At 40.9% G+C, this 25,482-nt stretch overlaps 2 protein-coding genes across 5 annotated transcripts; both read right to left on the bottom strand.

The window, feature by feature from the left end:
• Positions 1-659: 659 nt before the first annotated feature.
• LOC122883505 (NUAK family SNF1-like kinase 1) lies at positions 660-15,564 on the bottom strand. The gene is made up of 7 exons (XM_044212272.1): positions 14,798-15,564; positions 10,438-10,558; positions 9,041-9,192; positions 7,370-7,435; positions 4,369-4,488; positions 3,717-3,849; positions 660-3,560 (listed from the first exon to the last, which is right to left on the bottom strand). The coding sequence occupies exons 1-7, from the start codon at positions 15,125-15,127 to the stop codon at positions 2,359-2,361; spliced, it is 2,124 nt and encodes a 707-aa protein (XP_044068207.1). The 5' UTR covers positions 15,128-15,564; the 3' UTR covers positions 660-2,358.
• A 132-nt stretch (positions 15,565-15,696) lies between these two features.
• Positions 15,697-25,469, bottom strand: LOC122883507 (kelch repeat and BTB domain-containing protein 12-like). Of its 4 annotated transcripts, XM_044212277.1 has the most exons (11): positions 25,336-25,469; positions 24,629-24,679; positions 21,425-21,622; positions 21,086-21,267; positions 20,716-20,848; positions 19,877-20,110; positions 19,406-19,764; positions 19,051-19,324; positions 17,720-17,921; positions 17,427-17,624; positions 15,697-17,189 (listed from the first exon to the last, which is right to left on the bottom strand). In XM_044212277.1, exons 3-11 carry the CDS (start codon positions 21,593-21,595, stop codon positions 17,041-17,043), a joined length of 1,902 nt encoding a protein of 633 aa, XP_044068212.1. In that variant the 5' UTR covers positions 21,596-21,622; positions 24,629-24,679; positions 25,336-25,469; the 3' UTR covers positions 15,697-17,040. The 4 variants fall into 4 exon arrangements, with proteins under 4 accessions (XP_044068212.1, XP_044068211.1, XP_044068214.1 ...); XM_044212276.1 differs by lacking the exons at positions 24,629-24,679; positions 25,336-25,469 and adding an exon at positions 22,312-22,951; XM_044212279.1 differs by lacking the exons at positions 24,629-24,679; positions 25,336-25,469 and adding an exon at positions 22,312-22,951 and having other exon boundaries at positions 17,720-17,819.
• Positions 25,470-25,482: the final 13 nt, after the last annotated feature.

Raw genomic sequence — 25,482 nt, 5'->3', positions numbered from 1 at the left:
TCTGTGTTTAGAGAAGTATTTAGTGAAAGCCAATAAAGGAAACAAAGCGAAAGCATGCATGCGTCATACTCAATGCCTCATTGCTTACTTTTTTCCAACATCTAGTTTTGCAGGTATTAATCCCTCTCTTTATACAAAATGATCACATAAAATGTAAACTTAACCTGAAGTGAAGTGACATTGCTTTCAAAAACACATTTATCCTCAAATTACCACAGACCTTAAACAGTATTTAAATGTTTTCACTAAACCTTATCTGGCTACTTCTGCTGAGTGTTTTCGTCTTTCAAATGCATTTTTATTTAAGTACACGAACCATAATGGAAACAGTCTGTGGGGTAAACAGAGCTCTGTGTTTATGGAGACACAGAACTCTGGAAGTTAATGAAATGGATAGCTTTCGGTCTTTCGTAAACAACGTTTCTTGAATTCTCTGTGTCGTGTCGTGCTCAGGGCCAAAAGGAGAAAAGGTCCTTAACTAACAAGAAGAAGTAATATTTGGAATAAAAAGGTGATTTGTCTTAAAATGTCCTTTTTCACAGTACACCATCTGTGTTTCATGTTATTTTACTCTTTTTAAAGCTGCAGTACGTGCTCATTTAATCTCTCATCTCCTGTTGCTTTTCTTGTTCTCTCACCAGAAAAAAAACGAGAAAGTATTCAGGTTCACATAATTTATTTAATTTTTCAAAAAAAAAGTATGAAATGCTTGAACAAAATGAACATAATTCTTTTCCCACAGTATGAAAATTACAGATTTAAAATTGCATACATCTACTGCATACATCACTTAATCAAATTTCCACAGCAGCCTTAGTGGTGTCACAGTAAAAAGCAAGGTGATCCATCTGCTATACACACTGTGTCTGTTAGTGCAAAGGAGCAAATTGTGCACAGTACATTACTGTGTAATATAATAATATACTCAATAACGTGGTGAAATAGGTAACACTTTACTTCAGCAGTATATAAACATTTAATGAATGTTTTTTAACGCACATTTATTGTAGTTGAAAGCAGATTTATTAATGTATTTGTCAACAACTATAACTCCTCCTGTGGACACCCATAAGTGGAGGCTGGTATATAAACATATAATGAATTGTATTGTAAAACACAGTTTAATAATATAAAATATGTCTCTATAGGACAAGTTATAATTGTTGACAAATACTGTACATCAATAAACTATTAAAAATGTCTTTATATCTGCTTACAACTACATTTTAATGAGTCAAAACTGTTAATTAAATGTTTATATAGAGGTTATAAAATACGGTAAAGAAAAGTATTTCAATATCACAACAGTTAAGTTTAGCAGAATTTATCCTCACAATAGAGCTGTCTATAGTCAGGTTTCCATCCAAATGTGGTGCAAATTTTAACTGAATCCCATCCACTACCGTTATGCGAATAGAAGTTGAGCGCATTAAGATAAACAGTAGGTGGAGCTAATCAGGTGTTGGGTGCCATTAAAACCATTGCAGAAGAAGAGGGCGCACAAGATGATGTAATTAAAAGAGCGCCAGTCAAACCTCAAATGGTGGAAAACAATGTAGAAAACAATGATGGAAATGTGGGATTTATGTTTTAATGTGGCAGATGTTATGTTTTCATCTCACTCCCACTCATGAAAGTCATGATTTATTCACTAAGTCTGTTTGCACTTTGTTGCATTTTGCTTTTATCGATATACCAACTTTTCCACCTCAGCTAAAAGTGAAAATTTCAGGGGGTTTTTCAAACTTTTGGTGTTTCCACTCAGGTTTTTTATGTGCAAAACTGTCATAAAAGCAGGTGGATGGAAATGCACTTCATATGTCTTGCTGGTTTATTGTCATTATTGACATACTGATACATGGATTCATATAGGGCACTCGGTTATATGTCTCATCAGTTCCAAAAACCTGCAGTGCTAACTTTAACAGATTCAAGGCTTATCTGAACAGAAATCTGCTGTAAAATCTAAAATGAGGATCTACTGTGCAGGTGAGGTCAGAGTGAGTTCATTAAACAGAGTCCAATCTGCCACATTCAAGTCCCATCTCTGCAATTGTGCAGATACTGGATCCCCTTTAGATGTCACTTAGTGTGAAGTCACTCTCTGTACTGCCTCACTTTTAGAATGCAATTTAAATGTCAATGAATACAGCTGAATTAATCATTCACTACAAATATGCCAAGAAATGGTGCTTTACATTGACAGTACACGGTAGAGTCCACGTACTCGAGATGCAACCTTTCCAGAGTTCATTTAAGTCTTTTCAAGATGGCAGGCACTGATTATCACAGAAAAGTGAACTGGTGTTCAACACAATTTTCTCCACACTGATGTTTCCATCATTCCTAAGGCTTATGTTAGCATTTCCTTCTGTCTCCAGCAACCCTGTATGCCTCAGCTCTCAGCTGCTCCAGGTCCTCCTCAGAGCTGCAGGCACTGTGCTGCCTCCCCCGGGAGAAAATCCTGCGACGTGATTGGGTGCTGAGGTCTAGTAGGTCAAAGGAATCGGAGGAGAAGAGGCTATCCTCACTCACTACACTGGAGGGGCGGCTGCCATGACCCTCACCACCCCCTGTGGCCTGGAGGAGCTGCTGCAGAGCCTCAGGGAATATCGTGGGGGCTGAAGAGGGAGACAAGTGGTGGTCATCAGGAAGATCCAGACTGCAAGAGAACTTGCCGTTGCGTTTCAAAATACCCTTCCTTCTTCTTACTGCCTCTGTGCGCATGGTGGGGCTGTCTTCTGCCACTGGGAGATAAGAGTGCTGTTTGTGGGAGCACAAATCACCTGCATGACTCTCTTTAACTCCCGCTCCAGAGATCCTTCTTTCTGAGGATGAGCCATAACCTGACTCCCCTCCATACAAGTTCTTTAGTATCCCCTTCTTGGGCATTTTGGATGAGGGCTGACTGAATGTAGAGGGAGGTGGCAGGCTGGTGGACAAGACATCAACATTTGTGTGGGCAAGTGTATGTGTTCGATAAGGCTGGGGAGCAGCGTTACACGGTTGGGAGGAAGAGTTTTCTTTAGGAGGGCTGTGAAAGACTGAGTCAAAACTCCTCTGGTGTTTCAGAATACCTTTGGGTTTTTTTCTTTCAATAGTGGAAGTGGAGGAAATCGCAGCAGAGGAGGCAGCTGTTGCACAAACACCACCACAAGCTCCCACTGTAGACTGGGGAATTGCATTCTCCTTGCGTGACTTCCTGAGGCTTGACATTCCTCCACGTACCCTTCCTCCTCCTCCTCCTACTCCTCCTCCATGGTCATTCTTCAGAGGTAAGCTGAAGTAAAAGGGGTGGGGAGAGAGCTGAGGTGGACAGGAGGAATCTGAGGATAGGCACCCTGGGTCAACAGTCATGTTGCTGGTAGCTGTGACCCGATTCTGCCAGTCAATGTAGCGAGCCAGCAGGGGGGAGGGGCACTCTTGGTGTGGAGATGAAGGGCAGTCACACACACTCTCTTCAAAACCCCAGTTCACCCACCAGTGGTTGGCCACGTCCTCTATCGTAGCCCTCTCGTCCACACGCACTGTCAACAGCCAGTTGATAAGAGCGCAGGCATCTGAAGGAAACACAGTCAACAGTTATTTATAGCAGCCAAACTGACTAAAACAATGTAAGTAACAGAATACTCATCAGAATAACACACAAATCACATTGGACTGAATAGAAATGTAAATATAATGTTGATGGAGACATGGACATCGTAAAGGTTTACCTGAGGGGGGGTTGGGTCTGCGGTAGCGACCTTGGCTGATCTGCTCTATGAGTGTGGCGTGACTGGCCCCATCAAATGGCATGCTGCTGTACACCAGGGCATACAGCAACACCCCCAGTGCCCAGCAGTCCACCTAGCATTCAAAAACACACATGAAGAACATGCCATGCATGAATGAAATTGAATACAATGAAGTGGTGCATGATTTGATATAATTTAAGTATGACAAAAATTACAATAGGAGAGTCTGAAAATATGTTTAGATTTTCTATATCAATCACCTTTATAAAATCTAATATTGGAGCTATTGAAAATTAAGTTTTACCTGACCCATTTACTGCGGTTCTTCTGCAGCATATGCAAGACAAAATCAGTGATTTAAAGCTGCACTAATAAAAATGTGTTTATTTAAAAATGGATCAAATAACTATATGTAACGTGAAAGTACGTTCATAGTACCCACAGAGAATTGTCACCCAACTCTGTAGCTCCCCTCAACTCTACAAAGCACTTTACCGTCTTTCAGCTCATTGTTTTGATGTGACAGTCCGCAACTGTGATTTACTATGACACATGTAACGTAATGAAACACCCCTAATGTTTGGAAACAGTTTCTGATGAGGAAACCAACGATGGCGGCGTGTTGACCCACCTCTGGCCCCTGGTATGGCAGTCCTTTCACTATCTCTGGGGAGGCATATAGCGGACTTCCACAGTAGGTCTGCAGCAGAGTGCCCCTCTGGAAATGATTGGAAAGGCCGAAATCAGCCAGCTGCAGAGTCAGAGAAAGAGAGAACATAAAATGATAAATTTTGATTCTAATAATTTTGTGTTCCTGGCTGCTACTGCTTCTGAGCTAGTATAAGACTAGACAACTTTTAATCAAGTATTAAAACTAACTAACTAATTATGAATCCCCTATTAATCTAGTGGAAACTAGACAAATAAGTGGCCATAAATGATGCTAAAAATGGAACCAATAAAGCAGGCAATACATATGAAACGAATCCTTAAATCATATGTCAGAAATACCCAACAAAAAACATGTATCATATGTCATTCAAAAGTTTCACAGCTGTGGGCACAAAAGACCAGTCCAGCATGTGTATCTGTGTTTGTGTCAGTGAGTCTCAGACATAGATGACATAACTACCTAACTGCTGTCACATTTGACACTGCAGATCTCAGTCCAGACTTCTGTCTGCTTGTCTCCAACACAGAAAGCTTTAACGTTATGACACAATGGACTAATTTGTTAACACTGGACCCTTTATAAATTTCACTCACTCATTCACTTCAACACACACTCTCATCCTCACGCAATCGAGATTCCTTTTCAGTGAGTATGTACTGCCAGCACTCACCCATGTGGCAAACACACAATAACTCAAAGTAATTCCTTTTAAAGGAGCCAAAAATAGGTATGTTGAGCTTTTGCCAATGTAAGTGTGAGTGAGGAAAAAGAGGAGGGCCAAAAACATCAGGCTGCTTCCACTCACGTAACGGAACAATCACTCACTCGAGGCTGCAAGAGCCATACGCAGACATACCGAGGCTCCTCTCTATCTGAAGAGATTGTTAACATGAGCCACCAGCCCACTATCAGCCCCTCTGGTGTTAAAAATACTCAACGTGACAGCTTTATTTCTGTGGAATAGAGGTTCAGGGAAACAGAGACCTCACAGACGGAAGATGACACTGTGTGTACAAGGCAGCTCAGAGTTGATATTATACATACAGTGTCAATAATAATGTGTAGAATGAGCATGTGAGTTTATACAGCTTCACTTTCTACAAGCTACTGTGTGTTTGTGTGTCTACGTCCTGCAGTGTAAATTCTCTTTCGCCACCAGAGATACATCTGTGTGAGGCTCCTATACTCATTTCAGTGCTTTGGAAGAGACATTCTGTGTTGAATGCTTGTATAAGACGCACTCTTACTTCTAAACATACAAACGACTCCTGTGCTTGGGAATTACATGGACTGTTGTGAGAATCCACCTTCTCTCATACACATGCTGGACTTAAACAGATTGTTGGTAAATGTTCCACAGTGACTTGCAGACAGTTCTTGTGATAATATATGACTAGCAAAATGATCTGGTTTGTTTGAGCTACAATTAAGTATTATTTGTGTTTGGCTTTATAAAAGTAAACATTCAAACTGCCCTCTTGTCCAATGAATAAATCAGCTGATCAAATCTGGTAAAAGGTATAATTTCAGTATCTGTATTTCTTTTAATATCAATTAGGGATTCACTGATGCGCTGACATTTTATTGACTTTGCAACTGTGTGATTGGCTGATTTGTTTGCTTATTGAAATGGCACTTTGACTTCAGCTTAAACATAAAACAAGAAAGAAAAATGGAGTGTCCCTGTGGTTTAGGGATTAAGACATGAACCATAAACTGCAAAATCCCTGGTTCAAGTCTTGCTGAAAACCTTATTCCCTGTCATCTCTTTACTGGTGCTATGTAATAAAGGCATAAAATGCCCAAATAAGAACTATTTCTACATAACAGTGATTTGAAAAAATAAAAGATCTTCTGGCTGCATATGTGCACTATTTAAAAAAACATACTTATTATGTGCCTCATGAATGATTTAAGTGCTTACTCACCTCTAGCTGCTGTGGTTTTTGCCCAGTATGTTTTTTTTTCTAATCACATAGGCTATTAAGTGTATATCTGGTTCCACAAAAAAAACATTATGTGAGGTGTCAGTGTCTACTTTCAAAGACACTGACACTTTCAAAACACTCAGAAAACAGAAAAGTCACCCACTGAGCAGATTCTGCCACTTCTGAAATGAAAATAGTCAAAGCCATTAAAAGGACAATTTAGTATTAGTATATTGTTAAATTATAATCTGTGACTTCAAACTTGACCAAGACCCAACATTTTACTTTACATGATGTCTGGCTTTGCCTGCAGACATAACACGCACATGTCTTGCACAGAGGCCGGCGTGGTGAACCTGAGGTTTGCAATGAATGAAGAGCTGGTGAGAGGTCTGCACATAGCGTTTTCTTTTGACAGACAGACAGAGCGTACTTATATTAAAACCCTCCGATTGGCGCGATTACCACTGGATTCCCTGCATTCCCCTTTGGCTGTGCACAGCTCCCATATAAGGAGAGGAATACCCAAATAAGGCAAAAAATGACCCCTGGGTTCTTTCATAAGACCTGGCAGCATGTTTGTGCTGGTTAGGTGTGCCTGGCTTAACAACACATTAAAATGACTGTGGAGAAAGTGCTCCAATGTATGTTCTGAATGTGCACTTTGTTTGCATTGTATTTTGGAGCTGCATTATGTGAAGCTTCATTCCAGCATGCTAAATACAGCAGCAGTGGAAAAAGATTGCTTCCTGAAATGTATCAGCCAGTGTGTCATAAAGATGTATGCCTCTTTGTTTCAAAATAAAAGTGCAATCAGGGGTTTTCGGATGATCCATTATAATAACCCATGATGTATTTAGCGCTCAGGCCAACAATGCTTTTGTCAGATGACTTATCTACTTTTTATCCAGCGATAAATCTTGTTTTTGGAAGAAAACTCTCTTCATTTATTTTCCAAAACATGCATGATCACACTACTTTGTCGGAAAGTGATATGAAAGCTCAGTTTGTGCATGTTTTATCCATCTTACCTTTACATTCAAATCTTGATCTAAAAGGATGTTCTCCAGCTTGAGGTCTCGATGCACAACACCATTCTGCAAGAGAGCAGAGACACATGAGGCTCCTCCCTCCTGTTTACAGTTAGATATTTTCTCTCTGCATGCAAACATAAGACTTTGAGTTTACAATATAAACCCAGTCTGTGGTGCACAAGGTGTTTGCCTCACATTTATAATTTTATAACCATTAGCCGTAAGCCAACTCGGGTCTCGTGTTGCAGGGCCATGTGTCTAACATATCTGAGAGTCTCGAGAATGTTTAATCATCACCAGGCATGAGGAAGTGCTTTGTTTGGGTTAATTCATCTCATGAGATGCGATTTGATCCCCTGAGGGCATTAAGCACCTGGAAGCCAACGAGAGGCCACAGAGTGTAGACAGCTGTGGATTCTGGTGAGGAAGAACCAGAGTGCACTGGAGGTTCGATGGGAGGAAAAGTCTGTTGCAGGATCACTTGTGTTTCCCTGACATTGAATAGGTAGTAAATCATAAGAAGATACAATGCTGCTATAGCTAACTGTGGCCACCCAGGAAGCTGTATGATGCTTCCTGGGTGGAAACTTTAAACGCTGCTGTCAGTTTCTCTTAAAGCCACAGGCTAATGAGCCAGAATAGCATCAGTTCTTTCGTTAATTACATCCTCTTCAGCGCACTTAAGTGGAGGAAATGACCCATGACCTTAGATAATATTTTGTGCACAGCCTGTGTGTGTATGTATGTGTATGCAAGGCAGAGACGAGGAGAAAGAAAAGCAGAAGAAAGAAATCTATGTGGTTAACCAGATTATTATTCTTGCTATTTTTAAATGACTACGACTAACAGATTTGGGGAATAGCAAAAACAAAAACAAAAAAAGCAGCCAATGACTCAGAATTATTTTCATTCTTCTCTTGAAGCCTCAATAATCCCTCCATGTGCCTTGCATACCTCAGAGGCACATTCAATAATTCATTCATGCTGGAACATTCATGTCTATTTTGGGACAATATTTGAGGGCATGAGGAGCACAAAATCCACCTCCCTGCCCACTACAAAACTACAGGAGCCGAATGATAATATCTTAGTTTAATGCGAGGGATTCATGAAGAAGCCAAACTGCCAAAATAAGAATGATATGAAAACAAAAACATTCCTGTCATATCCAACTCAGCTGACTGTAAGGCACATATCCTCACCTCGACTGTACTGCACTTCTGCATGAATAGGATTTATGCATTTCCTTGATAATTCCTGTTTTTTGGCACAGCTGTTGAGTTTATGTACACAACAATAAAAGCAAAGAAAGAAAGAAGAATGTGTTCCCTTGCCAGGAGCTCCCAGTAATGTGGAGGGAGGAAGGAAGCTCATTTAGGCAACGGGTTTGTTAAATGTGTCAGTGTGTGACTTTAAAAAACAATCAAGGGATAATGCTCTCTTAACCCAGAGAGCTGAAAACTCAAGTCAAGTTTTCCTGCAGTATTAGGATTAGGATTTAGTGGATTTAGCGGTACTGTATTTGCTTGCACGCAGTTGAATACCGCAGCATGCAGTTCAGCATGCGCCTACATATGGTTCCCTAATTTATATTGAATTCCAGTGGTGCATTTACAGAAGGTATGTGTGTGTGTGTGTGTGTGTGTGTGTGTGTGTGTGTGTGTAAACCTTGTGGCAGTAGTGGACAGCAGACGTGATTTGTCTGAAGAGGCCTCTGGCTTCTGTTTCTGGCAGTCTCCTCCTCTCCTGGATGTAATCATACAGCTCTCCGCTGCTGGCGTACTCCATCACTATCACAATCTTATCCCGGCTCTCAAACACTGCTCAGGACACAGGACACATTTACAGGTCGGCATTATGCAGATGTGTTTATATGAGTATTAGGGGATGCCTCAAATCTTCACAACAATAAGAGATGCTGTTCTGCATGCGTAGAAATGGAGACATAAATAATTAAAAGGCTGGAAATTTGATATGTGTGGATCAATGTACAGTATATATATCAGCTAAATGGAGTTTGTAAATTGACATTCTTTGTGTCTTTGAGTCTACGTTTTTTTTTTCCAAATCGCTACATACTTTTCCCCAGAATCTATTTAAACCAAAAAGGAACCAAAAACAATGCACACTTGTGTGGTAAGATTCTTACCTAAGGTTTACCATCAGAAACATCGTAATTAAGTAAAGTGAGTGCAAGTGATCAACAAGTGTGCAGGATTGCTGGCTCCCTGTTGACATTTTTACCTCAGAATAAATTTGAAATATGCTCATATGGATCCCATACAATGTCTCATTCACATGACAAAAAGCGTCAACAGGATAAAATCCATCAATGGATACTAAATATTAAAACATCTAAAGGATAAGGCTGTCGATAATCTATATTTTTGTTATTGTAAATTAATCCCATGAAAAGACTAACCAACAATGTGTTAGACCTCCTCTCAATACTGTTTCTAAAGGCAAAAATCTTGGTTTCATGATTCACAGATATATAGTTTAATTTAAAAAAAGCTAATTAATTTCAGCTGGCCACTGTAGCACTTGTTGGGGACACTTTTCAGCTGTGGATTTGGTGCGCTAGTGAGTATTTACAACAGCAGGACGGTTTATGTGGGGTCGACTCAAAATAAGCTACAGCGCCCTTGTTCATGGTGTGGAAGAAATCTGTCACATGGTGCAACTATGTGTCTAATTGATGTGTTTTTGGACATCACTGGCAGTCTATCCATTTGTCTATTTCAAGGTCAATTCATTGTTGGTTTTGGTCTTCAAATGAGATTTGTTGATAATAAGAATAACATTATTATGGAATATTGGCAGTGATATTCTTTGTGGGCACTGTTGGAGCAGCACTCCTGACTAATATGGTAAAGGAGTATGACACCCACTTTGATTTCACAGCATCACTTATCTGTACTGTAAGTGACTGATTATGAATCTGAATGACTTTTGTCTCGTGTAACATTCAAAGTCTAAATATATGTCTGTTGATGAGACTACGTAATAATTCACAATAATATTTGGGACTTGTGTGCATGTGCGATGTGTGTTTGCAGACTTACCCTCATGGAAGCGTATGATGTTGGGGTGCTTGAGCGAGGAGGTGATCTCGATCTCTCTCTGGATGTGAATTCTGTCCAGGTTGTCGGTGATGCGCTCCTTGCGGATCGACTTGATCGCCACCTGAGAAAGAAGACACACTATTGAGTATGTACGTGTTATATGAACCTTTGTGTTCGAATCACACATATTTTGATCACTCTGGGGATTAAGTGTGGATGGTTTACAACTTTAAAAAGGATAATACTCTAGAAATCATCTTCCACAGCATAAAAAACAGCATTAGGCTGGTGTTGTTGCCCATTTTCACAGAAAATCTGGTGACAGCAAACACAGATTCCTCTTTAATTAACTAATTTCTTCTTTACAACAACTTGAATCATTCAAAAGAGTGAACAAACACTGATAAATACACAGTTCATGTATCACTTGCATAGACATGCATGGAAACAAAGACATACTGTACAAAGTGTTGATACAGTTACACTCTCTCTCTTACACACAGATGCACAAATAAAATATCGGGGTATTAGAGGTGATTATGTGGGTTTTAAGGGCTGGATGGTGAATGCAGGTCTCCTATGATCTGAGCACGCTCAGAGGCAGAAGGTTGGCAGCTGCACTGTTCACACTCTGCTTCATTAATCCCAGGCACTCACCATATCCCGATGTAACCCCCAACCACATACACACCAAAACAGACACCCCAACACAAGCCCTCTAAACCTCTTTGGATAGAGTAACTGTCACCAAAATGGCACGATACAAGGATGAGACAGAGGCGGACAAACTAATAAACAGACATCCAATTTAGAAAGGAATCCTATTTAGAAATACTATAAGATAAAAACAGGACAGCAAAAGAGTGAGAGATGTGGTGAGGCTACAGGACTACTTTGTGAGGTTGACATCCTAACATAGCACTGATCATACCCCTGTATAATTCTGTCAACCTCTACAATGTCCCTTTGGGTGAACAGGCCTCTCCCCTGGGTCACAACTCCAGCATTCTCAGCTGCCGGAAAAAACGTCTACGAGACATTGGAAGACACAATTCACACGGTCCATCAACCGCAATGGTTACGCAACACAACACAGATACACTCCAGGGAACTCCCTGGACTGACCTGACCTTCTATGTGACCCTATCCAGCGAAGGAGAATATTCTGGTTTTTAGGTTTGTATCTTTTCTATAAACAAGTGCTGAAATATAAAGATTTTTCTCACATCATCAGACTCTCCAAACTGATGTGGCATCTCTGTCCATCCAGAGGTACTGGGTCAGAGATTAGGCCACACATATTCAGTAGTTGTTAGCTGAATGGCGCATGTCCAAGCTTGGGGGGCTATTAACATGTGTACACTTGGATGCTCGTGAATGTTTTCTGACCCAAATACCTGCTGGCTGGAAAAGCATTGTGAGGAAGCGAAGGGGAGACTATGAAATAAGCTGCAGGGATGAGGAAGGAGGATGTAGGTGGCAGCTAACAGGAGAGATGAAAGGAATGGATAAAGTATGTCAAAGTATTTCGCTGTCCGTCTAAGGTCTGACTTACCCCCTTGACTTGGCATTAAGGCCTGATCAGCAGAGCACAGAGAAGAGAGACACACACTGGGCATTGTTCAGCTTTCAGGGCACAAAGAGCATTTTTAAAGGGGCATGTGTGTGTGGAAGAAGTGTGGCTATGTGTGTGCATGATCTCACCCTTGTGCATGCAAATGGGCTGCATATGCGTCATGTCTCAAGTATGACCTCTGAAGTATCCTCCTAACTAACAAAGTCTCATTGTTCATCCAAATAATGTGCTGCGTGTGAGATATCGGCCAAAAATGCCAAACTGTAACAGGATGCATGTAGGAAACACAAGTAACTATGTGTGCAGATGTAATCAGATATTCTTTTGCATTATTAGAGAGTGTGTGCAGTAGAGGGACACACCATACATGTTTTAATGGTACAGCCAATACAGAAGGATGCACAATGTTCTGCACTGCCATATAAGACTTGTGGAACATTTATTTTCCTCCTTTATATGTATTGCACTGGCTCTAGTGCACTGTTTGTCTTGACTACAATGTTCCCCCTTTGCACAAACCTTTAGACTGCTGACTTATTGCAGGTGTTTTGTGTGTGTGTGTGTGTGTGTGTGTGTGTGTGTGTGTGTGTGTGTGTGAAGTCATGATGGGGGTTGGGGGTGGCTACTCACTGACTTTCTGTTGTACTATTGTCACAGACAAATTCACCATGCACACACACAAACAAACACACAAGTACACATGCTAAGACCCTGAGCATCATGAAATATCCCTGCTGCATCTGTGAAAGATTTACACAGCAGGATTATACAGGCTCCTTGCCAAATTGACCCTTGAACTCATCATCCAGCTACACACACGCAGACACTGTCCCCTTGCCATAACCAGGAACTACAGTACTCTGCTGTGTATTAAGATAGGACATGGACAAATACACAAACTCAGTGCAATAATATAAGTAGGGCCAAACTACATACTGTTTCAGTACTAACATTCAAATGTATTCATGCACAACAGAAAACAAAAACTAGCGTGGTTCGCTTTTTCATGACTACTCTTGAAGACAAACTGCCTTGTTAAAGCACTGGTTTGACATTTTGGGAAATACGCTTAGTTCCATTTCTTGCTGAGCTGAGAGTTAGATGAGAAGATTGATAACACTCTCATGTCTGTCTGTTCAATACGAAACTGGAGCCAGTAGTTGGTTAGCTTAGCTTAAGACTGGAAACAGGGGGAAACAGCTAGCCTGGCTCTGTCCAAAGGTAAAAAAAATCTGACTACCATCACCTTTAAAGCTCACTACTTTACACATTATATCTTGGTGTAGGCTACTAAAACCGTAAGTGTAAAAATGTCAAATTGTTTTGTTTTTTTTGGGGGTTTTTTGGGGGGGGGTCAGGCTCCAGTCAGGCTACCTACAATAGCCTACAGATTAGTGACCCTGCATACCCAAGACCCAGTCATCATCCTTTCCTTCCATTACATGTAGGCTACATTAGTCACATTCACCTCCTGTATACCTCAGCCATTTTACAGGGACAATCTCAAGTCAGCTCTTTACTGTAATCTCAAACCATTGCTATGGTCTCCTCTTCCTCCCCCTCTTCCTCCTTCTTGCTCTAAAACTGTCTCCTCCTCTGCCTACTTCCCGCACTCAAACAACAGCCCCCTGGTCTTGTTTCCAAAAATAATGTCCGTTTTGTTTCAAAGAATCCTTGGTATGTGCTGGCTATAGCTCAAAGAATTCAGCATTTTCCCCTTGTCCTAACCCACTCACCCTGCGCACACACACACACACACACACACACTGCATAGCTATTTGTCTCTCTCTCTGCTCACCTCTCTCTGTATATTCTTCCATCAATCTCAATCTCTGCCCTTTCTCTCTCACAGATGTTGGTCTCAGAGCTACAGTGAAAGCAGCCAGAGGAATGATGCCAGTCTACCATCAGTCTGTCTCTTCCACAATCTGATTGCAAAAAAGATTATCCCTATTACAGTGTGTTTGTTTTCTAAAAAAACAGAAGGGGAATTCAAGGCTGATGGGGTATCTGTCTCTTTGTGCTCTGATCACAGCAGAGTGAGGGATTAAAGCCTGACTGTAGACATAAACCCACGATTATTCAAAGTAATCTGGCTCTAGGTTCTGTTTTTCAACCTGGATATTCAGCATTTAATGTTAAACAGAAACATTATATTATTATGTCTGTGTATGTTCGTGTGTGTGTGTGTGTGTGTGTGTGTGTGTGTGTGTGTGTGTATGTGTGTGATTGTGCTCTGGTAAGGGGGGTCTGACTCATATTGGAGGAGACCTATTGCAGTAATTTTATCCCCTTGTTCAAGTGCTGAGTGAGTCAGACCAAAGGCATCTCAGCCTGGCAGCAAAGGAAGCAAGAACTGGGTTCAGCATCACCCCATGAGCTCACCCACAACACACACACACACACACACACACACACACACACACACACACACACACACACACACGCCATCCAGGAGCTTAACTCTATCTCCAAATTAATATTTAACAATCAATGGGCAACATTCTTGGAACAGCAACAAATCTCACACACACACACACACACACACACACACAAACACACATAGACTGCTCAATACCTCCCAGGAAGACAAAAGCATGAGCAACATATCACATTATCTCTATAAAGCTTTTGTATGTCAGCAGAGGAGGTTAAGAGGTTCATCATAATGCACATTTACCCATCATCGGTAACTATATTTCATTCTGCATGTTAAATATCCTTCAGGCACATAGCTGTGGAATACTTAAAGTAATATTTTGCATCATGTTGATCAACACTCACCATCTTCAGGCTTGCTCTCTCTACCGCCTTCTTCACTTTGCCGTAAGTGCCTTTCCCCAGAGTCTCCATCACCTCATAGCGGTGTTTCAAGTTGTGTTTGTGCTGGTGCTTCTTGACTTCCATCGGCTCTGTGGTAGTCGATGCCCGGCCCACCGCATCCATGTCTGGGTCTCTCTGCCGCTTGTCCGCGCTGCAGGGACGGCGGCTGTGCAGCCTCGGGGACTCCTCACCGGCATGGTGGCCGCTGAATGCCGCGTCCTGTAAACAACCGAGCTCGGAGTGGTCGCTGTTGTTCATTGCGCCTCTGCTGTCTGCCTCACGTCTGCCCATCCTCTCTGCGCACTGTGCGCACCTGTCAGGAGCAGCTCTCACTGGGAATGGATCCCCAAATGACTTTGAGCTCTGAACAAAAGCAGCTAAAGCGCTTGTTAGTTGCCAAGAAGTAGCCCATATAGGGCAGTTATCAAAGACACAAACTACTCTAATGGCATAAAATGAGCAACCGATCCATTTGCAGCAGCTGTGTTCTCCCTCTTCTCAAACACACAGCAACAAGAGCGATGGGAACCACATGGCCCGGAGCGATGGGTGGAGTTTCCTCATTTCAATACCAGCTCTCATAGCAACATCCCGGCGCGTCACAATCATTTGGGATCACTTTGGGTTTTCCGAGGGCTCATATTTGACTGGCTCAGCAGCAGGAGGGAGGGTATGAAGGCATGTATGGAATGTCATGCGGGTCAGACACTCACCCTAAATCCACCACTTCAGTCAGACATGTTTGTTGATGCATTGCCATGCGGTGAGCTCAGAAAAAATAAAGAAAATACTTTGGAGAAAAAGACAGGACGCAGTCTTTGAAGTAAGAAAGAAGGAGTAATGTGGATTAGACTGCAGGATCAAAATAATTTGTTTTATTTCAAATTCACTTATAAATAATAAAGAAACATAAAAGGTTGCTGATCTGTGGAAATGCAACTTAACTGGCATCAATTTATTACCCCACATATAACCTTATAAAGACCACGCAAAAAGTGATTATAGGATTACAGGACCACTTTCTAATAAGACTTACTTAGGTTTATCATTTGTTATGGCTAAAATGTGAGCGTGACAGTTAATGAGTCATTTTGTGCTTTACCAATCAGTAATAAGCTTTTATAAGGATTAAAAGCCATTACTGTCCAATTTTGGCTACTGAATTTTTCACTTTGCAATAAGAAATCAAGCCTGTAGTAACAAATGTTAGTAAGTCATTATTATGGTTATTGACCCAGATACTCTCCATCCTTCCTTCAGATGGTAGTATGGTCAAAAAGTCCATAACAACAATCCTAACTAAGTTATATACCTAATTTATAAGGACAAAGCAAACTGATTTAGTTAGTACTGATCTGTAAAGCATCAACATGATTTACTAGCCATTAATAAAGACATTAGTAACTATTAATTAACTCTTTTGTATTATATTGACTTGTAAAGCGCTACTATGACTACAAGACTTGAAACTCACCAGAGTTGACATCATCTGTCATTTGTTCAAATCCTTAAAGAAATAGTTTGACATTTTGGGAAATATGCTTATTCACTTTCTTGCTGAGAGTTAGATGAGAAGATCGATACCACTCCCATATTTGCCTGTTCTATGTGAAGCTGGAGCCAGGAGTTGGTTAGCTTAGCTTAGCACAAAGACTGGAAACAGGGAGAAACAGCTAGCCTGGCTCTGTCCAAAGGTTAAAAAGAAATCTGGGGTTGTGACGGACTATTTCTTTGCCAGGTGCAGTGTCCTCCTGGAATCTCCACTGGCAACCATATACTGATGATAAGACTCCATTAAACAAACAAGATATATCGTGTTAGTCAGTGAGCTTTAGAGGTGCTGGTAGGTTTTTCACCTTTGGAGAGAGACAGCTCAGGTGAAAGATGGGAAGCATTCACATAGAAAGTTTTTTTGGTATGATGATTTGTTGATGGTTACATTTCAGAAAGATTAATTTAAAAGAACACATAGAGTATTGCCTTTTTTGGGGGGAAGTTATAGATTAACATCCTTTCATCATCAAAGCAACATCAACCAACTAGGCATCCCGATTTCACATGTATTTTGACCTTGCTGTTGATTCGTGTGAAGTCTAGGAGTTAAGCCAGGTTTGGACAAAGCAGTATGAGGTTAAGAGGACAGAAGTTCATTTCCCACAAACCCTTGCTCTTTGCATTGTTGCTCAGAGTCAGGAGGAGATTAATTAGGGTGTGAAGAGGTCTCGAGGATTGAGGTTAGCCACCAGACAGACATCATAGCTGTCATGCATGGCTGCTCGTCTTTCCACCACCGTCCACACATTGTCTGCAGGGTCCAATTCCAAAATCTCCTTGGTGATGATCTCATGACGGCCTGCAGTCATGAGAGAAAGTATGTAAGTTAAGGCTGACCAAAATCTAATTTCCAGAGATACTGCCTCATCAGTTAGCTTGCATTCCCTAACTCTGATGCAGACCCAAAGTGTGCCTTTTTTGTGCAACAGGAGGCATTTCAGCAAGCAAAGCCATTTCACCATGAAGTTAAACTTATTAGGGAGAACCACGCAAAACAATCAGTTAAAAAATTACTGACAGGCATTCGCTAACTAACCAGCCCCCTTGTAGTATCCACAGAGGTAGATCTTGCCCTCCACTACTCCTATACTAGAGGCGTTGGTTCGGAGGGAGAGTAAAGATGTGGGCAAGGTGGGCCCTGCCCTCCAGGTGTCTGTGTCTGGGTTATAGATCTCCACAGAGCTCAGACAGCGACGTGATTGTCCACGGTCCTCTCCATCACATCCTATACCACCTGAAGAACACACACACACATCATCTGGCTCCATTTATTTCTCATACAGAATAAATACATAGGAATACAGTTGCAAGTCTGTCTTGTTGTCTGACCTAGTATGTAGATTTCTCCACCGAGGACAGCTGTGCCACAGCGGTACCTGGAGGACTTCATCCTGGCGCGCTCTGTCCATTCGTCCTTGCCAGGGTCAAACTGAAACACACGGTTACTCAGCTTGTCAGGCTCATCATCTGGCTGGTACTGAGGGAGTAGAGGAGAGAGTTGCACAGAAGGAGGAAGAAAAAGACTGGGAGACTGAGAAATGAGAAGCAGCAGAGGGGAAACATTGAGAAGACATTACATTACACTAAATCTTTCACCATCTGACTTTAAATCATTGAGTTGGTTTAAAGTCACTATGTGTAGGATTTTTATGTGATTATAACAAATTTCAAATTATTCTGCATAAGGTTTTGTTGTAGATAACTGAGATGTTGCAGTCTTTCAGCCCATTCATCTCAGGGTCCCTGGGTCTGACCTGGGCGATAGTGTTACAGTGTCTTATTTGCCTGACTGTGTCAGGCCAGTGTTAAATGAAATGGGTAAATCTACACAAAAACAACGCGGGGCAGACACAGTCACTGAGGAAATGCCAGGTACAACTCAAGCACTCCAAAAGTGCACAAAAACTGTATGTATGAATATTTATTCCTGTAGCCTTAATTATGGAAGTGAAAATGAAAACATGTGGCTGTTTTTAACAATTTTTTATGTTTTTAAAGCAATTTTGTTTGTAGTAATAAAACAAAAAAATATCTTACTGGCATAAACAGTAAACAGAAAAAATTATTCGACAGAATGGGTACAGTATACATGTTTTGTTGTGAATGTGTGGAGATTGGCCTACGCTGACAATATATTCCTGGCCTGCTAGAGGGCGCCAAAGTCTGGAATTTTCAAATTCCTACACATGGTAGATTTACAGCCCCTGAAAAGTATTTGTCTGTAACATTGAAAACTTACTAATACTACTTATTGAGTTTAACACCTAAAAACTCATCTGGACTGTATGGGTGTGGAATGATCAAATATGATTGACAGGGCTGGCAACATAAGCAACAACCTCGTAACTATCATCACATTTTCATTCAAATATTGCTAAATCCTGAGTGGTGTGCGGAAATATGTGAAGTTAAACTATTCCTACTTTGTCAGAAAATTGTGTTTATTTTGGAATCGTTTATAGTAAGAGGGCGTGTGAGAAATTAGGTTTTCACGGCCTTTAAATGAGCCTTTATTGACACCTGTGTGGAAAGTCTGTTTTCAGTTGTCAACACCTGCACCTAATAATGAACCATTGCCCTCTTGCTCAAGGACGTCAGTACACCCATCGCCTGCACAGTTAATATTGACATGCAAGGTATTTGTTGCCAGGTCTGAGTACCTGTGGTGTCCAGCCCCCCAGCACATAGAGATACTCCTTCAGGCTGACAGCACAGTGGCAGGCTAAGGGGAGAGGCAGAGGGGCGAAGCTGAGCCAGCTGCCTCCTCTCTTCAGCGACCATCTCTCCACACTGTCTGTGATGATGTAGTGATTACGTACTTTCATCTGACCGCCTATCATGTACAGGGCATCACCTAGCATCCCTAAAGCATACATGTCCCTGTATGCTGCTGAGCACAGCTCCACCCAGCTGTTCTGCTCCGAATTATCGTACCTGGAACAACAAGCACATCTGGTGTTGAATGCAGCGTCATTCAAAAATATAGATTTCTTATATATGAGCACACATAAACACCTGTAGAAATCCACCCTCTTCATCCTGTGTTGGTCTTCTGCCTCTATGGCCACTAAGATGTTGTTGTCTCGTGTCACTGCCCCAGCTGTGATCTGCCCCATACCTCCACAGCCCCTCAATGGAGAAGGGATGTAGTAAGTCCTTCTACCATGGGGGGCAAAGCAAAAACTGAGGTCAGCAAGTCCTCCACGGTGGGCAGGCACTCCCTCCTCATTCACCCCACCCAAGCAGAGTAGCAGGTCGGTGGTCTTCATGCCGTAACGAAGGGCCGGCCGAGGTGGAGCTGACGTCTCGCACAGACCCGAGGTCTGGAGAGCAGCATCAATCATCCCAAAGCACTCAGCATCCCGCAGCAATACCTGGAAGATTAATCATTAGCCGTTGTAGTCTGTCAATCTAATAATCTTTTGATAAATGTGGATAAGGAGTCTAGACTTATTACATGGCCCTTCCCTCCCTTTCCTCTCTCACCGGGTTTCTCCTCCTGGCTTTACGTAGGAATCCAGGGTCCACAAGCTCAAGCCGGACACGTCTGAGTAACGCCACAGCCTGGGCTTCACTCTGCGAGTCCCCCCTTCGCCTCTCCACCCAACGCAGCACCAGCTCCAGCACAACCTGCTCCTGTGATATGTTGAGGTCATCTGAACCTAGCAGGTCCCCAAGACTTTGGGCATCCAGCTCCAACACTTCTTCTTCCTCACAAACCTCAAGACAGGAAGATAATGGGGGGGGGGCAATGGCAACGACTGAGTTAAAGAAAAACAATATATAGAGGATGATAGGAAAGAGTGTTGAAGTGAAAAATCTAAACCATATCAACACTGTAAATCCAAAGCATCCCAACACCTGTGCCTCACTGCAAAAGCAATGCAAGTGACTTCTACCCCCTAGTTGCAGCATTAAGTAGCTAACAAAACAGAGGGATGGGCAAGGCTGGAAAAATGTTATGAAGCTGCTGTTGTTTTCTGTTTTTTTGCTATAGTCTTTTCATCTTATGTTTCATATTGTTGTATGTTGTGTCTCTCTCTCGTTTTGCATTAATAAAAACATGTTATGCAGCTTAATTATGAGAATCATCATCATCATCAATCATCATAATAAATAAAGAGAATAATCAAAGAATTGAATGAGCCCTTAAAATAAGTTGGTCCTAAGGGGCCTATACATAGACATTTATAAACATATATAAATACATTATAAGGCAGTTATTTTTATAAATGAGACCATATAACATATTTTATCTTGGAGCCAGGAATAACTATTTATGGCTCTGAGAGAATATTTGACACTACTAATACTAAATGCCCCACCTGTGCAAAGTGTTGGTAGAGGTATCTCAAGGCGCAGTCAGCCAGCCCGGTGGCCCCCAGGTCTCTGGCCCAGTGGTACAGACCGACACAGTTGGAGGGGTCCATACCGGCCTCCATGTGTCTCTGACACAACCTGAAGCAGTAACAACAAGATATTGCCAGTACTTCAAACATAATTCACTTCCCTCTAACCTATACCGGCACATCTTTCTACTGCATTTCGCAGATGCAGTTAAAAGTAGGATAACAGGTAGGATGATGCCTCTAATGCCTCTAATGTCCTAACATTATACCATAAATGAACTCTGTACAAGTCCTATTGATGTTAGTTTATTTGAACAATGATCAATTCCCAGTGTCTTAACCCCACCTGAAGGCTCCATCTACATGGAGCAGGAAGGCAGCAGCAGCCACTCCCTGGATGTTGTTGTTGGAAAGCGGAAGTTCAGCTCGGTACATGTAGTCCAGTAGCAGCTCCAGGCTCTGTGCAGGAGTGTCTCTGAGAGGCACCTCTCCTCCCCGGGTCTCCTTCAGACCACATGTAAACATGGCCTGGACAAATTGGACTCAAAATAATTGAACATGAAACAGTTACAGTCTCATAGCATCATCAACAGATTTGCTTTTAACAGTTCTGCAAAACACAGGTTGCATCATCTTGTATTTTCCTATATCGGTAACTTTCAGTAACTGTGCACGGCTACTTTACCTGGAAGTAAGGGCTGAATGCAGACAGTACCACCTTGTGGCAAGAAAAGGGAATCCCCTCTGCCAGCAGCACCACATCAGTGAGCTCCTCAGCGGCTCTCATCCTCTCCAGCTGCCTGAGCAGAAGTGAGCCATGCTCTGCCTGAGCAGAGTCCAGCACTGGTGCATCCATAGACCACTGCTTTGGATGTCTTTACCACTTTAGGCAGCACAGAGAGAAAGACCGTGTGGCAGAGTAGTGCCAAATACACATAAGAGAATATGACAGAAAATGAGGGGCTAGTTTGGTTCACACACACACTTGTGCCAATCTCAATCTGAATACAACAACACCAGTAGCAATATATCAATTCCAGATTTTTAATCACACATAAATCCAGATGATGAAAATCCATTTCATTCTGAGGTTTATCATGTGATCAAAAAACTAATACAGCTAAACACTGTGTTTCCATTGATTATTTTGTTGTACTCTTTGTGTGATTTGCAATTTGAGCTCAAACTATTTGAATAATGAATAATATCTCTAGTATTTTGTATTATTTAATTATAGGCTAATGTATGACATTGGCAACATTACTTTTAAGGACAAACAGTAGGAGCCTCTCATATAGTGTTAGGAACATTTGGAGAGGTACTGAATGGCCTTGCTGTATTTGGGGCCTTTCTTCTCCATGTTGACCAGTTTTTTAAACTGGTTCTGCCTCTAAGCAGCTGGCCCAGCAACTCACACACTTATTGAGACAATATTGACACTGTCAGTGGGTGTGCTAAACATACACAGGTCACCTCACTCCAGGCAGACATGCACAGCCAGTGCAGAGTATGAGCAGTAGCATGTTAGCATTACTTTAGCTAAGCACATGCAAAACAAAACAGCTATCATACCAGTTGTGTCCTAAAGCTATCCAGAATTCAGAAGTTTCTGAACTGAGATGACATCAGCTTTGATTTCTTAAACTATTCTTCACAGGTTGTTGTATTTTTGTTTGCTAGCAGGTCTGTCTTGTGTTCTGCGCCATTTGCTGCCTGTGAGTGGGGGCAATAGCATGCTCACTGGTAAAAAGGTTTAAAATAGACCAGCAAGTGCTAGTGTTGCTGTTGGTCTGTTCAGGTTTCTAGAAGTGGCTAGACAAACAGTCTACCAGTCTTCTGTAATTTTTTTTAAGTGAAAAGAGGTTAAAGTATCCATTATTTTACAAACACTGCAAAAATTAGAGAGAGATCCAAAAATTCAAATTATGTCGCAGAAATTTCTATTTTCTACCCTGTTAATCATCTCACCGACCCCTTGGTTGGGAGACACTGGACTAAACTACCTAAATATATATAAAGTAGTTAAAACTATCTCCACCTCCACCAGCTGCAAAAGTAAAATGCTCCTTACAAATGAATGCATCAGCATTAGCAATCTAGCAATGTCATGATAATATATCAGTCACAGAGGCCATCTGCAGAACAAGTACTTTTACTTCTTTAAGATAGATACTTTAAGTACATTTTACTGATAATATTTTTTGCTTTAGTAGATTTTTGATTAAAATACTTTTACTAATAGAGTATTTTTACATTGTTGCACTGGTACTTCTCCTTAAGAAAAAATATCTTAATACTTCTTCTATTTCTAATATAAACATTATACTGTATACATGTATACACACACCTATGCATCCACGTATATAACTACATATCTGTATTACACACATGTGTATATGCACAAAAACAACTAAAAACAACATTTTGACATGCTGGCTTACAAAAACATCCAAGACATTGTTCACATAATGGGAAATAGCATTCATCAGAATCAGACATAGAACTAACTTTATTGGCCAAGTTTGTATGAACAGTACAGTAATTTGCAGTCGCTCTCATACACACACTTCCAAGAACAACGCACATGAAAAAACACGTGGACATACAGCCATAAAAGATAGCAATGCAAAACAAAAATGAACAGTATAAACATATAGCTATTGCATTATGTACAGAAAGGAGGGCTTGTCCAGGAGTACCCAAAGTATAGTTAGCACACAGGAACTATTATGGCAACATAGAGAGCATAGGACCATATCCAGGTCAATCCACCTACAATATAGGGCTTTACATAGAAGATGAAGAAATTATATGATGGGTCTTAACCTTGGATAAACCCACCCAGTACCACTGACTGATAAGACTGCAGTCAAGAATGCAAACCTTTCCCCATGTGTTCAACAAAACACTACCTGGAATCAGTTATACTTTCTCGGGGAATTATTCCACTTTAAAACACACCCGAAGTTACAGTGTGCTTGAAAGCAGATTTTATAGTTGTTTGCTACTGACTGTGACTCAGCAGCTTCATGCACCTTTGTTAAAAACACTAAGAAATAATCGCAGAAAGCATGCGGTTAGTGGTACATTTTATGGGTGTCTTTGGACAAATACAAAGCACATAATCATTTTGTAGAATCTGTCAAAGGTCCAGTTGTGACAGGAGGTGTGTCTTCTTCCTGGACAGGTTATTGGTGTGACATAAATCTCAGTACAGGGTTATCTCCAGCCACTGGTGGACTCTTAAAAAGTTTATCCTGCTTAAACCTGCTTGTCTCAAACATTCACCACCTCTCTGTCCACTTTTGAGTATGTGCTGCTCCTTTTCATGCAGACTGGATAACAAGTAAACCTCAATCAATAATGAAGCCATGTTGACAAAGACCCTATTAAACGTTAACCAGCTCAACACAAACATAAAATAGATGATTTGAAAGAGCCCTGTCAGTATTGTGACTGATGAATTTGTGTTATACGGTTATCTAGTTCAAAGGTAAATTGGCTTTTATTGAACAAGTTTTGTAGCTAAAGTGATATATCGGGCCCTTTTTAAAGCTAGAATGTATATAGAGAGACATATATACGTACTGTATATGATACTCTTAAAATGAGAATGTGTTAATCATTTCATCTCTTTTTCTGTTTCTGATTTTCAGCGTCTAGTAAGAAGATTTTTTCTGTTTAGTACTGACACTTAACATGTGAGAGAAAGTGACCTGATATGTTATATATATATATATATGTATATATATATATATATATATATATATATATATATATATATATATATATATATATATATATATATATATATATATAGAGAGAGAGAGAGAGAGAGAGAGAGAGAGAGTGCCCTGCAATCAGAATAACTGTTGTACATAATACTTACTGTATGTTGACTCATGATGGCAGGAGAAGGTTGCTTGATGTCGGGTGGTCTCTTTATTCGCAGAAAACAAGAAGACAAAATGTTAAGGCATTACAGATGCCACTTAAACAGTAAAGTCAGGTATGAGAGAGAGTGAACCATTTGATCTAGTAAAGGAAAAAGGTTTTAATTAAATTAAATAAAAAAACTTACTGATACAGTTATTTTGGGTTTATGTGAACAATCTTTGAAAAAAAAGGGGGGCTTTTTTGGACTGCCAAATTCCATAAAGTATATTGGGCAATGCCAGTAGCGCAATGTATCACGACTTTACTGCTGACAATAAAAATGTTGTTATTTTATCTCCTGAATGAGGAAAGTTAGGCAGCCATAAAGATAAGATGTTTCAGTCAGTCTGGCGCATACACACAAACCAAACCAGCATACTGTCTGTTCCACAAGCGAGTGATGTGTGTGCTTTATAAAAAAAAACTACAATACAAACTTTAATCTATAACATAGAACTAAATAATTGTCAGAGTGTGTGATTTTCCATATGTATTAAACAATGTTTGTCAGTTACAGTGTTTCAGAATGTTTCTCAGTGTCACATTTTACTAGTTTTGACAGTTTGTTACAGTTACAGAGTTTACCAAAGTTCTACCTTTCATCTGTATTTTTCACTAAGTTAAACACTATAGGGTGACATTTACAAAGACACGCATTACCTCAGGTGTGTGTATGCAGAACAGGGACATATGGGGTGTTGGTTGTTCTCTTATAAGGACAGGAAAGGATCAGTCACTCCCACAGTCCAAAAACAAGCACTGTCAATCAGTATAGCACCATGAGGAGGCTTCACTCTCACTACACAG

Source organism: Siniperca chuatsi, linkage group LG10, assembly GCF_020085105.1.
Source record: "Siniperca chuatsi isolate FFG_IHB_CAS linkage group LG10, ASM2008510v1, whole genome shotgun sequence".
In the NCBI taxonomy this organism is placed as follows: domain Eukaryota; kingdom Metazoa; phylum Chordata; class Actinopteri; order Centrarchiformes; family Sinipercidae; genus Siniperca; species Siniperca chuatsi.
This window is presented reverse-complemented; position numbering and strand designations above follow the sequence as displayed.